Source organism: Triticum aestivum, chromosome 3B (genome assembly GCF_018294505.1).
Source record: "Triticum aestivum cultivar Chinese Spring chromosome 3B, IWGSC CS RefSeq v2.1, whole genome shotgun sequence".
Lineage (NCBI taxonomy): Eukaryota > Viridiplantae > Streptophyta > Magnoliopsida > Poales > Poaceae > Triticum > Triticum aestivum.
The window spans coordinates 801,751,655-801,767,774 of NC_057801.1; the positions used below are offsets into that span (position 1 = coordinate 801,751,655).

The 16,120-nt window shown below is 46.0% G+C and overlaps 1 protein-coding gene and 2 long non-coding RNA genes across 3 annotated transcripts; 2 read left to right on the forward strand and 1 right to left on the reverse strand.

Annotated features, from left to right (window-relative positions):
- Nucleotides 1-2,022: 2,022 nt before the first annotated feature.
- Nucleotides 2,023-5,820, reverse strand: LOC123072534 (ras-related protein Rab-2-A-like). The gene is made up of 6 exons (XM_044496114.1): nt 5,778-5,820; nt 5,560-5,686; nt 3,243-3,259; nt 2,520-2,598; nt 2,206-2,410; nt 2,023-2,091 (listed from the first exon to the last, which is right to left on the reverse strand). The coding sequence occupies exons 1-6, from the start codon at nt 5,818-5,820 to the stop codon at nt 2,023-2,025; spliced, it is 540 nt and encodes a 179-aa protein (XP_044352049.1).
- Nucleotides 5,776-7,583, forward strand: LOC123072535 (uncharacterized). Its single transcript, XR_006435207.1, has 2 exons — nt 5,776-6,291; nt 6,994-7,583. It is a non-coding gene; the product is annotated as an uncharacterized lncRNA (long non-coding RNA).
- A 3,609-nt stretch (nt 7,584-11,192) lies between these two features.
- On the forward strand, nt 11,193-13,819 carry LOC123072536 (uncharacterized). Its single transcript, XR_006435208.1, has 2 exons — nt 11,193-11,789; nt 13,530-13,819. It is a non-coding gene; the product is annotated as an uncharacterized lncRNA (long non-coding RNA).
- The last annotated feature ends 2,301 nt before the right edge of the window (nt 13,820-16,120 follow it).

The window sequence follows — 16,120 nt, forward strand, 5'->3', positions numbered from 1 at the left end:
GGAGTTTGACATACTCACACCTACAATGAAGTTTTGCTCCAGCTGGTGTGAAAGAAGAGAAGGTGCCAGGGAGGAATTCGCGGGGTCGCAAGGAGCGCTACCGCGATAAGTGCACATTCCTTCTGGATACAAAAGAACAAAGTGCACAAATTTGACCCCATGGCATACATACCCATATCATCGTAGAAGACACCTAGGTTCCTCTAAGACAATGCAAATTGCAAACAAAGTACTCGTTCATCCGGTGTAGGTTTTATAGGAATTTAACTCAGCAATCTGCTTAATCAAAATGCAAAGTTAATATGATTGCTTTGCTGAAGGAGTTAAGACGAGCCTTGAGAAATATCCTAAAGACTTAGCAATCATATTATTAGCTGATTAGGTGGTTAAAAACTTTAAATGAAAAGGACACGAGGAAAATCAAGCACACATTCTTACTTAATCACACATACTAAAGGATACAATTTGTGGAATCCGATACATTATACATTTATTAAAATATTTAGCATTAGATCATAATCCATGACAAGTTTTTATGCACATGAATACATTAACCATTGGAAGACGACGAACCCGCACCTCTAATGATGCTAGGGACTGTGTAGCCAACTTTGAATCAGCTAACCTGCAAAAATAAGAAAAACAGAACATTTCATCTTAGGGTTGACAACACTCCAATGAGATCACCAAGAGAACTGTTTTTATGAAAGAAAATAAAAAGAACTGTTTTTATGTAACAGTTCATCACGCAAACACATGTTGAAAGAATAGGGTCTGAGTAGGGGAACCGTGTTGGCTGTTATTATAGCATTGCTGCGCTTCCGCTTGGACCTCCTAGTTATAAGTGGGGGAAATCATAAACATCAGAAAATTTCCTTTCATTAAACTGTTTATCCATTTTGCTTTAAGAAATGGAGGAGAAATTTATGCCAATCTCAGTTAAAGAACACATAAATTTTATAATTCACTTAGACCTCTTTTAGATTTCTTAGACAAAATAGTATGAGACCAAGTACTTAGTTCCGTAATATAATCCCCCAAAAAAATCATATCATTTGATTGTGCTGATTCTCTATACATGTGAACCAAGCATTTAAACTTGTATAAACTATTCTTTAGTTTTATTACGAAAAAGGGGTTCCCCCGCTTTATATTATAAAGCAACGGACCAAGCATCCAACCAATCAATACATAGTGTCAACAAGTCATAAAGTCATGCTGGGGGCACAGCGAGACAAGCCCCAAATAAAGCTAAAAAGGAGAAAGCTAATCCGGCTCAGGGGGAGGCGGCGGCGGAGGTGGTGGTGGAGCAAAAGCCGAGGCTGAGGAACGGAGACCGAAGATGAAGTTGTTGATGAACGGAGAACGGAGACAGGAGAAAGCTATTCTTTAGTTTTCAAGTTCTTTGACCAGCAGTCTAGCACATGCATTTATATCTTATTATGTGTTTTCCCAATTCCTATGTTTTCAGAATTCTGCGAACTAGATGCCCAACTTCCTTTGTTGCTCTATTAATAATGGAAGTAGCAAATTTCCATTTTCCAGCATCAATCAAGAAATAAGTCTCTTCGTTCCATAAAAATATAGACAAATGTATGCAACATCGCCATTTTCATGCTTGACAATTCTTGGTGTCTATGCAAAGGCTGTCAGAGTAGCTGTCCGGCTTTCTGTAACATGGGGAGGCAACAGGAAGGGCTGGAAGGCATATGCTATACACTGTAAGTTGGAAGGCACCCATCCACATTTTGTACTGTAGCAAAACATACATCAGAAACTGGACTGGAATCGTAACCTAAGGATCACATAACACTCCCATCCACATTTTGTACCGTAGTAAAACATACATCAGAAACTGGACTGAGATCGTGCAATATTAAATAACGTAACCTAAGGATCATATAAGAGTCTTGAATCAGTCGAAAGGCGTTTCTGCTTCATCCCAGAGAAACTTAGGTGGTAGAACTTTTTGTTAAAAATGGACAGCTACATAAGTATTATGACTGAACTATAAAACATTACCTAATTATATAGACCGGATGAAGGATCCTGAATTTTCTTGTATATTGCTACAGCAGTCTGAAGGAAACCCTGCATTAAACAACATGAGAAAATGATCAATAAACGACTCGAAAAAAAGAAAATGATCAACAACAGAGAGGCCTTAGTTGCGCAGAGATGCACCAAGAATCCAACAAGCATTACCTCGACAACATTCTGTGCAGTTTTTGCAGATGCCTCCATGAAGAGCAGACCATGGTCCTTTGCGAACCGCTCGCCTTCCTCATAGCTCACGGCATGGCTGTGCGATAGATCACATTTGTTCCCTATCAGCATTATTGTCATGCCAGAGTGTGCATATTTCCTTGCATCTTGTAGCCAGTTGGTGAGATGGTTAAAAGTCTCCCTCCTGAATGTCATCATTGATTATGACACAAACAGCAGGATTATTAAAGTTCAGGCAGCCATGCACTAGAGTGAACAGGGCAGCTTCCATTGTCTCTGGGAGTGGGAGGTACCTGGTGATGTCATAAACCAAGAGAGCACCGACAGCCTCGTCGTATAGTGGTGTAGTTAACGATCTGAATGCATGTCGGCCTGGCTGTAATGTTAACAAACACAACACAAGATGGATTAATTTCCCCGATAACTGAACGTGGCAAACTTGTGGAACTCAAAATTCATACTGTGCTACTCCCTCCGTCCCATAGTATAAGAACGTTTTTGAAACTACACTAATGTAAAAAAACGTTCTTATATTATGGACAGAGGGAGTATCTAGTAGAGATGTCACATCCAATTTCGAAAAAGGGTTTGGCAACACTAAGAGCATCTCCAACAACCGCGGTAAACTAGCGCCGCGCCGCAAATTAGTCTGTTTTAGCGCGCGCGCAACGCGGCGGGTCGATCCAGAGGGCGCGCAAAAATGGCGCGCGCGCTATAACGAGTTGGGCGCGCGGTCGAAAACACTGTCCCGCGCGGTGTATTTTGGACGCCCGCTACAGCGCGCGGCACACTCGAGCACTCGGGCCGCACTCTCTCCTCTCCTCCTCCTATGCCCCGCGCGCGCCGGCGCCGGCGCCCTGCCACCCACCCATGGACGCGCACACCGGCACCCCGCTCACCCCGTTGTACAGCCGCGACCCCCCCCCCTCCCCCCCCGCCGCCATCGCCGGGCGTCGGCCTCGCGCGCAACCTCTTCTTGCCGCCGCGGATGACCACGGCGCCTGGTGGCGTCGCGCCAGCGCCGTCCCATGCCGCTGCCTCACCGTCGAAGGTCCCCAATGCGAAGAAGAACAAGGCGGCGGACGGCTCCGACAACACGAAGGCGAGGGGAAAGAAGCTTGCAGGGCGTTCGACGGCCGCGGCTACCGAAGCGCCGGCGAGCTCACTCATTGAGCCGGCCGCCGACGCGCACCACGTGTTCGACGAAATGCCCCTAGGTGAAAAAATTTCCAACTTTTCTTTTCTTGTTATTTTTTCAATGCATCATCACATATAGATAGCTTATTTGCATTGTTCAAAACACTTTGTAGTCTCAACGATGATGCATACATGTCAACTATGGGTGTTGGGTCCAAAAATTCGCATTGGTCTCAAACCAATGACATACATTTCGAAGACCATGAGTTTGAGGTGGACGAGGAGGGTGAGGGCATTGTCGACGCGCCGAAAGGAAGAGCGGGCAATTACAGCACCAACGATGACAAGTTACTATGCTATACTTATTCGCAAGTGTCGAGGAATCCATCCATTGGAGGTGATCAAAGTAGAGACGCGTATTGGGGGCGAATGAAATAACACTTTGATGCTCACAACGTGAGTGGAATTGACCGCTCCGAGAGATCACTTCGGTCCCGATGGTCGACAATCAACTCAGATTGTCAAAAGTGGGCGGCCGTACAAAAGGCAGTTGACAAGATTAACCCAAGTGGCACAAATGAGGATGATCGAGTAAGTGGCATCTCATATATGTTCATCATACTTGTTTTTGGTGACCGAAGTGCTAACTTGTTTTGTTTTTCTTGTAGTACAACATTGCACAAAACTTGTTCAAAGAAGAGACGAGGACAACCAAGAAGGGGAAGATCAAGAAAGGCAGGATCTTTACCTTGCCTCATTGCTATGAAGTGTTAAAGGATGATGAGAAATGGAAGAAGCGTGATGGTTTGGATGATTTGCATTTGAGCAATAAACGCAAGCGAGCAATTGAGTTGAATGATGATGATGATGAGGAGGATGCATCAAGTGATGACGGCAAGAGAAGCCCCACACCCAACTCGGTTTCATACTCGAAGCCAAAACGACCGGATGGGTGCAAGAAAGACAAAACCGAAAAGAAGAAGAGGAAAGAAGATGATGAGCTCAAAAATGCTATGGAAGCAATTGCCAACGCAAGAAGAGAAGCCAACGAGGTGAGGAAAATGGCAAGGAACCAAGATGACGCGACCGAGGAGAGAAGGGTGGCGGCCGAGGAGAGGAAGGTGGCTTTGGAGGAGAGGAAGGTGAGCAATGAGGAGCGAACTAGATTGTTGGAATGGGAGAAGCACTTGTTCTTCTTGGACACATCCAACCTCAATGAAGCGCAAAAGGAATATGTCAATCTTGCCCGTGAAGAAATGTTGATCCAAAAAAGAGCCATGATCCGCATGGGTGGCGGTGGCCTCGGCGGCATGGGTGGCGGTGGCTTCGGCGGCATGGGTGGCGGTGGCCTTGGCGCCATGGGTGGCGGTGGCCTTGGCGCCATGGGAGGCATGGGTGGCTTCGGAGCCATGGGAGGCATGGGTGGCTTCGGAGCCATGGGAGGCATGGGTGCACCTCCGGCCGCCATGGGAGGTATGGTGCATCTCCGGCTGCCATGGGAGGCATGGGTGGCTTTGGAGCACCCTCCGACGCTATGGACGCCATGGGAGGCATGAGTTTTGCTTCTCTCATGGGAGGCATGGGTGCACCTCCGGTCGCCATGGGTGGAATGTCTTTCGATGTGCCTTCTCACACACATTCGCATAAAGATGCCGTTGAAGATCTTGTCAACACCGTCGGAGCTTCACGTGATGCGGTGCGTGATGAGGAGAGGGAGGAAGATTCATCTTCGGAGGCGGAAGAATCGTCTTCGGAAGATGAGGACGAAGACGAGAAAGATCATTGATGTGTCCTTCATTTATGTCTTGAACTTTAGTTTGCATTTGAACTTGGTTGGATGAACTTGCGGGCATGATTTTAAACTTGTGGGCATGAACTTTTATTCATCAACTTGTTTGTGTCAAATTTCACATGTTCATTGCATTTTGATGAATGTTTCAAACTCATTTTGTGTCCAAAATATCATATATGTTAAAATGCCCGGTGAATCGCGCACGCTGTATTTTTACGCGCTGCTGGAGCGGCGCGCGCCGCTGCATTATAGCGCGGCTGCTGGAACCAGCGCTGGCGGCTGCGCTAAACATGCCGAAGCGTGCGCGACAAACATGTTTTTTGCGCGCGGCGCTTAGCGCGGTTGTTGGAGATGCTGTAATAGTCTCATATGCAGCTGGCAGTAATTTCTATGGTGGATCTGGGTGGAGCTTGGCGGGCTTGTTGTCGATGGTGATCATCTTGTCCCCGCACTCGATGTCGATGTTGAAATCAAGGACGGGGTGGAACTCCTTGTGGAGGAACGGCACCAGCAGGCATGTCTTGCCGACACCTGCAGTGGGTCGTCGGAGCATCCAATCAGATCTCCACTACACGAACGAGACTAGCAGCAAGAGGAGCGGATTAACCGATCGGGAACGGACCTGAGTCTCCGATGAGGACGTACGTGAAGTTGTAGAGCGACATCTCCGGCCCTGACGCCGCCGCTCCTCCTCTCTTCTCCGAGAACTCTCGTGGTGCTCAGGGGCTAGAGTGAGTGCGGCGGACCGTTTGATGCAGAGAACTGTTCGCCGATCCACAACCACAAATCTGCTGGCCTATTGGATCATGCAACTTGCCCTCCCGCGATCCATACCGATTCGGCCCAGTTCTCTCCGGAGCCCACCAATACGCCTCTCCTCTGTTTCCTCTCGTTGCTAGGTTCCCATCAGGGAAGAAATCGCGCCGCCGTCTCCCCCGCGACCGATCCAGTCCGCCGCCGCCGGCCCCGCTCCCTCTTCCTCTCCTCGACCGAGCTCTAGTCCTCCGCCTCCGGCCCCGCTCCTGCTCTCTCCGGCCTCCGGACGCCGCCCCTGCTCTCGCCGGCCGCCGGACGACGCCCTGCTTCCGCTCCGTCCACCTCGACCTCCTCACCAGCCAGCACCTCAACCGAGCTCGGTGAGCGCCTCGCCTCCTCTCTTTCTCGCCGACCTCCTCACGGACCAACATTTTGTTGCCACTGATTGATAGTCCTGTGTGTATGCTGCCACTGATTGATATTGGTACTGCTTGATCTGGCTAGTCTTGTGTATATGCTGCTACTGATTCAAATGGGCAGTGGGCAGTTTATTGCTATTGCTATGATTCAAGTGCCTGATAAAGCCCTCATTTTCCTGCTAGACCTCGTTGTGTGGATATGTGCATCTAATAGATGTGGAGGGGAATGTCAAGTCCGTACCAAGATGGGAGAGTGGCAAATGCGAGTGCAAAATAGACGGATGATCCATTGAGTCATGGTCATTGCAGATGGGACCATACCTGGTGGGGAAAAACTTTTGTTGCAGCAGAAATATGGTGATGTTTTCACTTTGTTCAAGAGTCTTGCTCCTAGTGTGAGACTTGGATGGCTTAAAAGGACATGAGAACTCAACAATAAGTAGAATCTATGATGTTTAAAATCCTTTGAACCAAACTATTTGCCATGTGTCGTGTGAACCTCATATGTGTTATGAACTTGTACCATTGTGAACTAAGTTTATGTACTATGTATCGTGTCAACTATTTACGTACTTGTACTATCATTTTGTTAACATCTTGTGTGCTATGAACTTGTGCTATCTTGTTGTTAACATCTTGTCTGCTATCTTGTTTTTGTGTCAGATGGATATTTCAAATAAAGAACAAGAAGACGAGGAATTTGAATCGGTCATGCTAGCATTAGCTTTGGATGTGATGTTGTCAGAGGAGAGACCGACGTATGCACAAAGAAAATTACACCTTTCGCCAGGTCCCGAAGAAAAAGGGACCGTTGGTTTGACAAAATTACACCTTGTGTCAGGCCTCCAAGAAAAACAGATCGTCAGCTCAAACAGACATGAGATACATGACATGATGGCCATGCTCATTGCAGATGGAGCCATACCTGGTACTGATGAGCATTTCTATGCTTCACAACTTTTGTTGGAGCAGAAATATCGTGATGTTTTCTCTTCATTCAAGGGTTTTTCTCCTAGTGTGAGGCTTGGATGGATTAAGAGGACATGGGAGCTCAACAATTTTTAGAATCTAAGATGTTTTAAATCCTTTAAACCAAACTATTTGCTATGTATCGTGTTAACCTCATATGTGCTATGATCTTGTACCATTGTGAACTAAGTTTATTTGGTATATGTTGTATGAACCATTTATGTACTTGTACTATCGTGTTGTTAGCATCTTCTGTGCTATGAACTTGTACTATTTTCTTGTAACATCGTGTTTGCTATCTTGTTTTTGTAGTAGATGGATGTCGCAAGACAGTACAAAGAGGAATTTGAATTTGCCAAGGTAAAATTTGCTTTGGATGTGGCGTCGTAGGAGAGACTGTCGTATGCACCAAGAAAATTAAAAATAAGCATGAGCAGTGCCCTTGGAATCGGTTGTGAGCAAGCATAGCAATCTCCAATGTAATAAGCCCACTCGAGGCGGTTACTTGTCCTATACGAGGCATCAAAGGTCGTCACAACTATGAAACCACATTTCTCTAAAAAAACACTATGAAACCACATGCATGATATACTTGAGGCGGTTGGTAATTTGTAACCACCTATAATTTCTCATCGTGGCCGGCGGTTTTGCTCTAGAAAATGCATACATTGTTTGAGTAGCTCGCAGCGTTGCCTTTTCTTCCCCTTGTCAACATTCTCAAGTACGACCCCCTCATTTATCCCCCCTTATCCGATCCATGGCTGTTGAGTGGTGTTCCTATGAAAGGGGTGGCTCCGGAGTCGATTTGCGATGGCACGGTGTCACCCTCACCCAACCATGGTGGTGCGGTGGCACACCCGCCTAACCGGCGAGGCGAAGTGGCATTTCGAGTCCGACCACGTTATCGACCAAGATCTCCACCATGGACCATAGGTCGCAGATCCAGCGAGTAGTTTTATGCAGTCGACCTATGTGGCTCGCCTGGAGTGGAATGCCACCACTGCCCACCTCCACAACTCCTCCTGGGGAGGACTCCGGAATGGTGAGTTCCCATCCCCCCTGGCAACTGAAAAAAAAACAGACCGTCGGATCAACGAGACATGAGATACATGACATGATGGCCATGGTCATTGCAGATGGAGTCGTACCTGGTACTGAAGAGCATTTATATGCTTCACAACTTTTGTTGGAGCGGAAATATGATGATGTTTTCTCTTCATTCAAGGGTTTTGCTCCTAGTATGAGGCTTGCATGGATAATGGATTAAGTGGACATGGGAACAGTGTTGGACGGGGTTCTCACCAGGGCGGCCGGGAGCAGTGGCGGATGCAGCGAGCGAGCAGCTGCGGGCAGCGACGAGGCCACACGCGGGCATGGACAGGGGCGCGACGGGCGAGGCGGCGTGTAGGTGCGAGGGGGCGGGGGTACAGCTCCGATGCGGTCGTGGGAGGGTGAGGGCGGCGACAGCGGCAAGCGGGTGGCAAGCAGGGCTAGGCGCGCACGCGTGCGCTGCGCACGTCGGCGAGCTGCCGGCGCGGCGGAGGTCCTCGAGCGGCCACCTCTAGCGATGGAAACGGATGGCGTTTGCACCCATCGACCTAGAGCGATGCGCTGCGTCGATTTGTGCCGGCTAGCGACCGCGGGGGAGCACTAGGCTAACGACAACGACAGAAGTTTGGGGTTTAGGCAGCGGCGGCGAGCTTCGGCTGAAGCAGAATGAGGACAACGAGGGCCCTAGTGCTATGAATCGAGAGTGAGAGTGGAGGGGAATCAAGCAGCAGCTCACTGGGAAGCTTGTGGAGGGCTCAGTAAAGGCTGGAGGTGGTCGGGGTCGACGTGGATCGGCGATGGCACACGACGGACGCAGCGGAGGAAGAAGACGCGGGCGTCGCTGTCGTTGCTCCCCGGTTCCGGTCCGGTGGCGTAGTCGAAGGATAAGAATGCGACGGAGCTCGTGGGTATGCCGGCTTGGCGTGGGGAGGTTGGTGGCGACGCCTACGGCGAAGGCGATGGCAACGGCGTCTCGGGCACGTGTTGTGGAGAGGAGACCGAGCGAGGGGAAAGGGGAAAAGCATCTAGGGTTCGCCTGGGACATCGGGTGGCCTTCTTAATTATCCTCTCCCAGGCGCTTTGTAGCGCCAGACGTTGGCAATCCGGCCGTGGTGGCCGTGGATGTCTGCCACGCCATGGACTCTGCCTCCCCCTGTAAAACTATCACTTTTCTTAATCTTTTAAAATGCTACCACAATTTTGGTTGGCTGTTCCAGAAAACACTAATTGTTGAAGCGTTAACTTTTAACCATGATTATGACATGTCTGACCCACCCGTCAGGTCTGATGTGGCATAAAAGTCAACACCGTTAGCTTTGACCGTTAGATTGACCGTTATGACAGATGGAGCCCACATGTCGGTCCCTTAATAAAAAATTTAAAAGCTATCAGATCCCTATAACTTTTTTTGGAAAGCAATCAGGTCATTGTAACCTTTTTGTAAAAGCAATCAGGTCCTTGTAACTTTTGAAAAAAAGCAATGGGGTCCCTGCAGAAAAAAAAAGCAATTGGATCCCTGCAAAAAGGAAAAAAAAAGCAATCGTTCCCTGCTTGGCCGCCGACGAGCTCAGCTAGCGCTGTGCTGGAGCAGTAGCGGCTCCATCCTTGCTGCCCTGCTATGCTCTGTCGGCGAAGCTCAAGGGTGTGCTCCCTGCTGCCGGCTACCAGGGGCGGCGAGGAGGCCGGAGGACCTCGAGCAGACACATCCTGTCCGCTCACGAGGACGACAGGCGGCAAACACAGGCCGCATGACGGCGCGCCAACGAGGCTGCACGGAGCCAGCGACCTCAAGAGGCCCCGCGCGCACCTACATCACGCCGTTGCTATAGCGCACAGCAGCTTCTGCTCCTTGCCAGCGTGAGCTCATATGCAGCACTGCCGTTGTCGTTGCTCCTTTTGTTGGGGTTGCTGTTGCTGTTGCCCGGAGACAGAGTTTGCACGCCATGGACACCTGGCAGCACGAAAAGCAACAAATATATATAAGTTGTTTACTAGGACAAATGCCCGTGCGTTGCAACGGGAGTGTAGAGAAAACATATAACACTGCAATATGATTTCTATGAAACGACGGGAAAAAGGTGAAAGACGAAGCTCTGGAGACTCGCTGCTCTAAACTTGTACTAATGATGCTAACAAAATCATAAAAAAATGACACATAACTTTTATTTAGGAACACCATTCCAATGACCTCATCAAGGTGATGCCAGAGTTAGTAACCTCTGGTTCACGCTAAATATGGCAAAGATCTTGGTGTGTGGCCAATGAAATAATCGGATGAGGGACATTATCTAGATTGTTGACGGTGTCGTATATTGGTATGTGTTGGAAAAAAAAATTCACCGAGCACGACATAGTCTTGCGGCGGTCGGTACATATTGAATGACGAGATTCATCATTCATGATGCATGATTTGAAATCTTCTTTTATTGAATGGATTCTAATCATTACTGGTGCTTCGGTATGGAGCAAATGTCAGTTGCCATGAATAGTGGCTTACCAGATCGAGAAACTGAGTTGCGGGAAACAGGACACTGACAACAAAAATGGTATATTTTGAGGGCAGATTTATAGACTTAGTTCGAGACATGGGACATGATCCCAAATCAATTGATCTAGGTGAAGAACAATGAATTGACCTAGGGATTTTTTTTTGACTTAGTTCGGGATATAGGCCATTATCCCAAATCAACTGATATAGGTGAACAATGTTAGTTTCAGATAATTACATTATACTGAAATTTAAATTAGAACAATGTCAATAAGTAATATAACATCTTCGACAATCTAGAGTACCCGGAGTAGCAAGTATCACTACAAGAAAATATATCATTTGCCACCAGATATTTTGTCACCAAGCGGTTTGGTGGCTGAAGATGTACTAATTGCAACCAGCTAATTAGTTCCTTGGTCACCATAGGCCTATGTGTTGTACCCTCACGACTTTGTATCCAGTGGAGAAATAGCAACCAAGGGCTAGTATGCAAAAAGGCAAGTCACCTTCCTAGCGTCTCCCCAAATCCCCCAAATCAGATCGACATCCCTGGCGGCGGCCGACGCGTTCCTTGGTGGCTGACTCGTTCCTGCCGGCGGAGGGGGCGGCGGAAGGCGGAGGGCGCGCTCCCCGCGACGGCTGGCGTTTTCCTCGCGGCAGAAGAGAGGGGGGCTCTTCCTTGCGGCAGCGGCGGGCGTGTTCCTCGCGACGGCGGCGGCGACGGGCGTGTTCCTCGCGACGGCAGCGGCGGGCTTGTCCCTTGCGGCGGTGGTGGCAGCTCGGCTGCGTGGGGGAGGTGAAGCAGCGGCGGCAGCGGCCGCGTGGTCGAAGGGAAGGGGCGCCTAGGGTTCCTCCTTCCCCAACCCCAACCAGCTCTGCAGGAACCGACGCCCCAAGCTCGCCAACGAGATCTTGCTCTCACCGTCAACACCAGAAAAAGCTTCAACCCGTAAGACTGATCTCCTCTCTGTCCTTGCCTCCTTCCCTGTGTCTCTCCATTAATTTCCTTGGAGTACTTGATGGCTAGATCATGCACTTCAAGTGTTTGTGGAAATGTGTAAGTAAAATATACATGTAGCTTACAGTTTGTGATTTGGAAACTGGCTTGGCCTACCATGTAGAGTTCGGTTGTGTGATTTGAATATAATGTCAATATTGGCTTGGTCCGGTTGATGTGTTGTGTAGAATAATGGCAATACTGAGAGTTAGATTATCCTGAGAGTTAGATTATCCTCTTCAAAACCAGAGTAGTAGAATAATGGCAATACTGCCGTGCCCAACCGGGCCATAATATACATATAGTCTTGGTTTTGCTTGTAGTAAAATATACAGCATAATGTTACTGCATATTGATACTTACAACATCAGGACTTGTAGTATATGTTAGTAGTACAATGTTTAGAAAGGATATGCAGTTCTGTGATGACTATCTTCAAATACTGTTCTGTGAAGACTGTCTTTGTATAATGTTGTAGTATAATATTTGAAGACTGTCTTTGTATACAATTCTAGTATAAAATTATAGAGTTCCATGGCTGCTGTTGTTGTGATATTATATTTTAGTATAATGTTACTACATATAAAATAATTACATAAGCAAGCTGCGTGTTTAGTTTGATAAAGTGCAAGTTTTCTTTTGAAAATACAGTGGCAATGTGACATATATATGGGGTACTGTAGGATTGTTATTTTGATAAATATAAGCCTGATTTAACTGAAATTCAGTAGATCAATTAGTTTATCATGTCGGGTGGACTGGTTGAAAATGATTGACATATCTAGCCTGATTCCTTTCGTGATTGAGGTGTTTACCGGCAGATATAATGATTTGTAGCTAATGTGGTTATGTTGTTATATTTTACATTTCTAGTACTAGTTAACTTGCCATTATGTTGTTATATTATGTTGTTATATTTGTAGCTAATGACACGGCTTGGCACTAGTTAACTTGCCATTTCTTCATTGACGATTAGCTAGCCTTAAACACTACTGGCCTCTGAATTTTTGGGTGTGCCGGTGCACCTAGATCCACCCCGTTGCTTCTTCAAAATGCCAGATCAATCTACTTATCTGACTGAATTCTCTTGACCACATTTACTCTCGCTTAGTCGAGTTCTGCCACCACCCATGCACTCTGGTTATTAACACCAGTTTAAGTTAATTTAATGCACTCATTTTTATTTGATTAGTTTGCTGCGACGCTGATAATATTAAGTGTACGTAGATTAGCTCAAGTCTTGGATGTAATCACGTATGCAGTCTGTTTACTTTTGCTAGACCTGACCTGACCATGTTCCTTAATGTTGGTTTCACACGATTCGTTAGTTCATTATCCAGCGACGTCTCTTGGTGGACAATTGGATAGTTATTGGTTTCTGACCCATGGGAGTTGGAGAATAATGTGATTCAGAGTTAGCTATGTACAAATGTATAGTAGAAATTAAAAGTAGGTAGGTGGCAAAGTAGGTAGGTGATTCAGAGTTAGCTACGTACAAATGTATTTCCTGTGTATGTGTGCAGTTTTTCTTCCTGTGATGTTGTTGAGCTTCTGAGCTATGGCAAAGCTGATCAAGTGACTGGCAATTTGGTGTCTCTAGCTTAGTTTATTGGCATGCTTGCACTCTTTCTGATGTTTGTTATGTCTGGTGTTGTTAATGAAATAACATGTGCTCTGGCCACCATTATATAGGAGATGACCTTGGAGGAGCAGCGGAAAGCAATACTTGCGCTAAAGACTGAGAAGAGAAAACTAGTTGGATCTAAAGAAAATTCAGTGTACAAATGCTAAATGTAATGTTTGGATCATATTGGGGTTTACTGATTGGATCATATGTTCAGATCAGTACTAAACGTGGTACTGTACTTTGCAAATGCTAGAGTGGTATTTCCTACTTGCAAAACAAAATTCAGTTTAGCATGTAATGTTTGGATCATAAGTTTACAAATGTTGATTCTGAACTTCTGAATGTTGATTCTGAACTGCCAAATGTCTAAAATTCTAAGATTTCTTGCATACTGCAAATGTCAGCGTGTGACAATATATTGTACCTATGATATAGTTGCTTTCTCATGCCTGTAGTTACCAAGGTTTACAATTTTTTGGTTACAAAAGATGTCTAGTCTCCAACATGTAGTTGGTCTCTACATTCTTTTAGTCACCAAGCCTTGGCTGGTCACTTGATATCTCTAGCCACTAACCATGTACATGGTTGCTGTACATTTTTAGCAACCAAGTCGTCCATAGTCTCTAGATGTCATCAGTCACTAAGTCTCCCTTGGTCCCTAGATGCCATTAGTCACCAGATTTGGTTGGTAGCTATTGGTATGACATTTAGTGACTAGGGTTCTCAATGTTGGTCGCTCAATATTTATAGCGACTAGACTATAGCCACCACGAAGCGACCAAGTAGTGTTGGTACCAATAGACCACTAGCCACCAATTTTGTACCTTTAGCAACCGATCACCTTGGTGGCTAAAACTCATGTCTCTAGTAGTGTATACCAACTTGGTAGCAGCAAGCAAAACATGTATCTTTTGTGTTTTGGTAAAGACCGTCTCGTCGATATCAGGCAACACTGCCTGGATGCCGTCCGGATGCGGTCGTGTCCCTCTCTCGAGACATAAACGGTACTCCTAGTCTTACTTGACACCGGCTCAAAAAAGATGTTACGGGACACAGATGGTGCTCTGATGAATTGGCGATTACATCAGACACAAACATGCAATGAATTCTGGAGCTGAATCATGACGTTGGCAAGAGGCCTAGGTTACTCCACATAGTTGTAGGCTTCCTTGGCTAACTAAACGGTTTCATTTAATGCCAAAAACTTGTAGATTAATAGCAGAAATAATGTACTCCCTCTGTTCACTTTTATAAGGCGCTGAAGAATTTCAGACAGCGTGCAAAGTAGCCTATTTTCAGTTGTCTGAAATGACTTACAAAAGTGAACGGAGGGAGTAGTACATTTTTTTGCGAGAAAGAAATAATGCAGTACTTGTCAATATTTGTGAGCAAATACCATAGACCAACATATGCATATCACATTCTATGTCAAGAGAAAACACGTGAAAAAGCACTAAGCATAATCTCACACAGGATGGATCAACAAACAAATGAACCCAGGTTGTTGGACAGCTTCAATTAGCGGTTCGTAAAAGAACAATTAATCAGGAATTTGGGGCTCACATGTGGGTAAAGGAAAAAAATCCCCATTGATCATCGTCACCACACAACAGACTTATCACTGAACCGCGCCAACACAATGGAATATTTATAACTTCTAAAACTAATCTAGTCAATATTTCAATATATAAACTCTTTTTGAAAAACAATACATACATTTTAAAATGCAAGGGCACCTTTTGAAAACTCACCTATTTTTTCAAAAAGCACGAACACATTTTAAATTACACAGCCATTTTTAAAGCATGTAGACACTTTTTAAAATTATATAAGCAGATTTTGGGGAAAATACAAACCACTAATTCTGTAGCATGCACGTATAGAACTTGAATCCACGTACATATATGGATTCTGTATCCAAGAAATAAAATCTACTGTACCTTTTTTCAGCTCAAAATAAAAATCTATATGTGCGTGCACGCTAGCGCTAACACGTTTGTTGGTAGCTAGAAGAAATCAGCCGCCTCGCTGGCGCTCCAGCGTCCTATTCACAGTTCCGTCCAGATAATAATAAAATAAAAGAAACAACTGTACATGCCCCACCCAACCCAACCACGAGCTCTCCCCTAGGGACGTGCCACCTCTGTCGGCTGTACCACCGCGGATTGCAGATCAGCATCATCTTCTTCCTGAGTTTTAATTTCTTTGTCCACCCTTGCCTATAGATCCCACCCAATTTATTGGTTTCAACTCGCAGCAGTATTTAAATTAGTTTATTTGAGTGCAAGGAAGCGAGGTGGGATTAGACCGGCTAGCTACCACCTACGGGAGTTGAGAGTTCAATTCATATATGGAACATATATTTTTCACTTTTTTGGTCAAGGTGGCAGGAGCGGGCCCATCAAAGAAAGGCTGAGGCCCACTCGGTTAAGGCGTAGCGGCCTTTGGACTATGCTTTCTCAATGCACGAAACGACGATAAATATTTTTCTGTGAATAGTACCACCTCGCTGGATCTAAAAAACTAAAAAAATAATTTAACCGCGGGACGAAACCAAGAATATCACCTTACTTTATTAGTAGGTATAGGTATATATATAGAGGTATAGATATAGATATAGATATAGATATGTTCTGATGCAATTGCTTATGTCAGA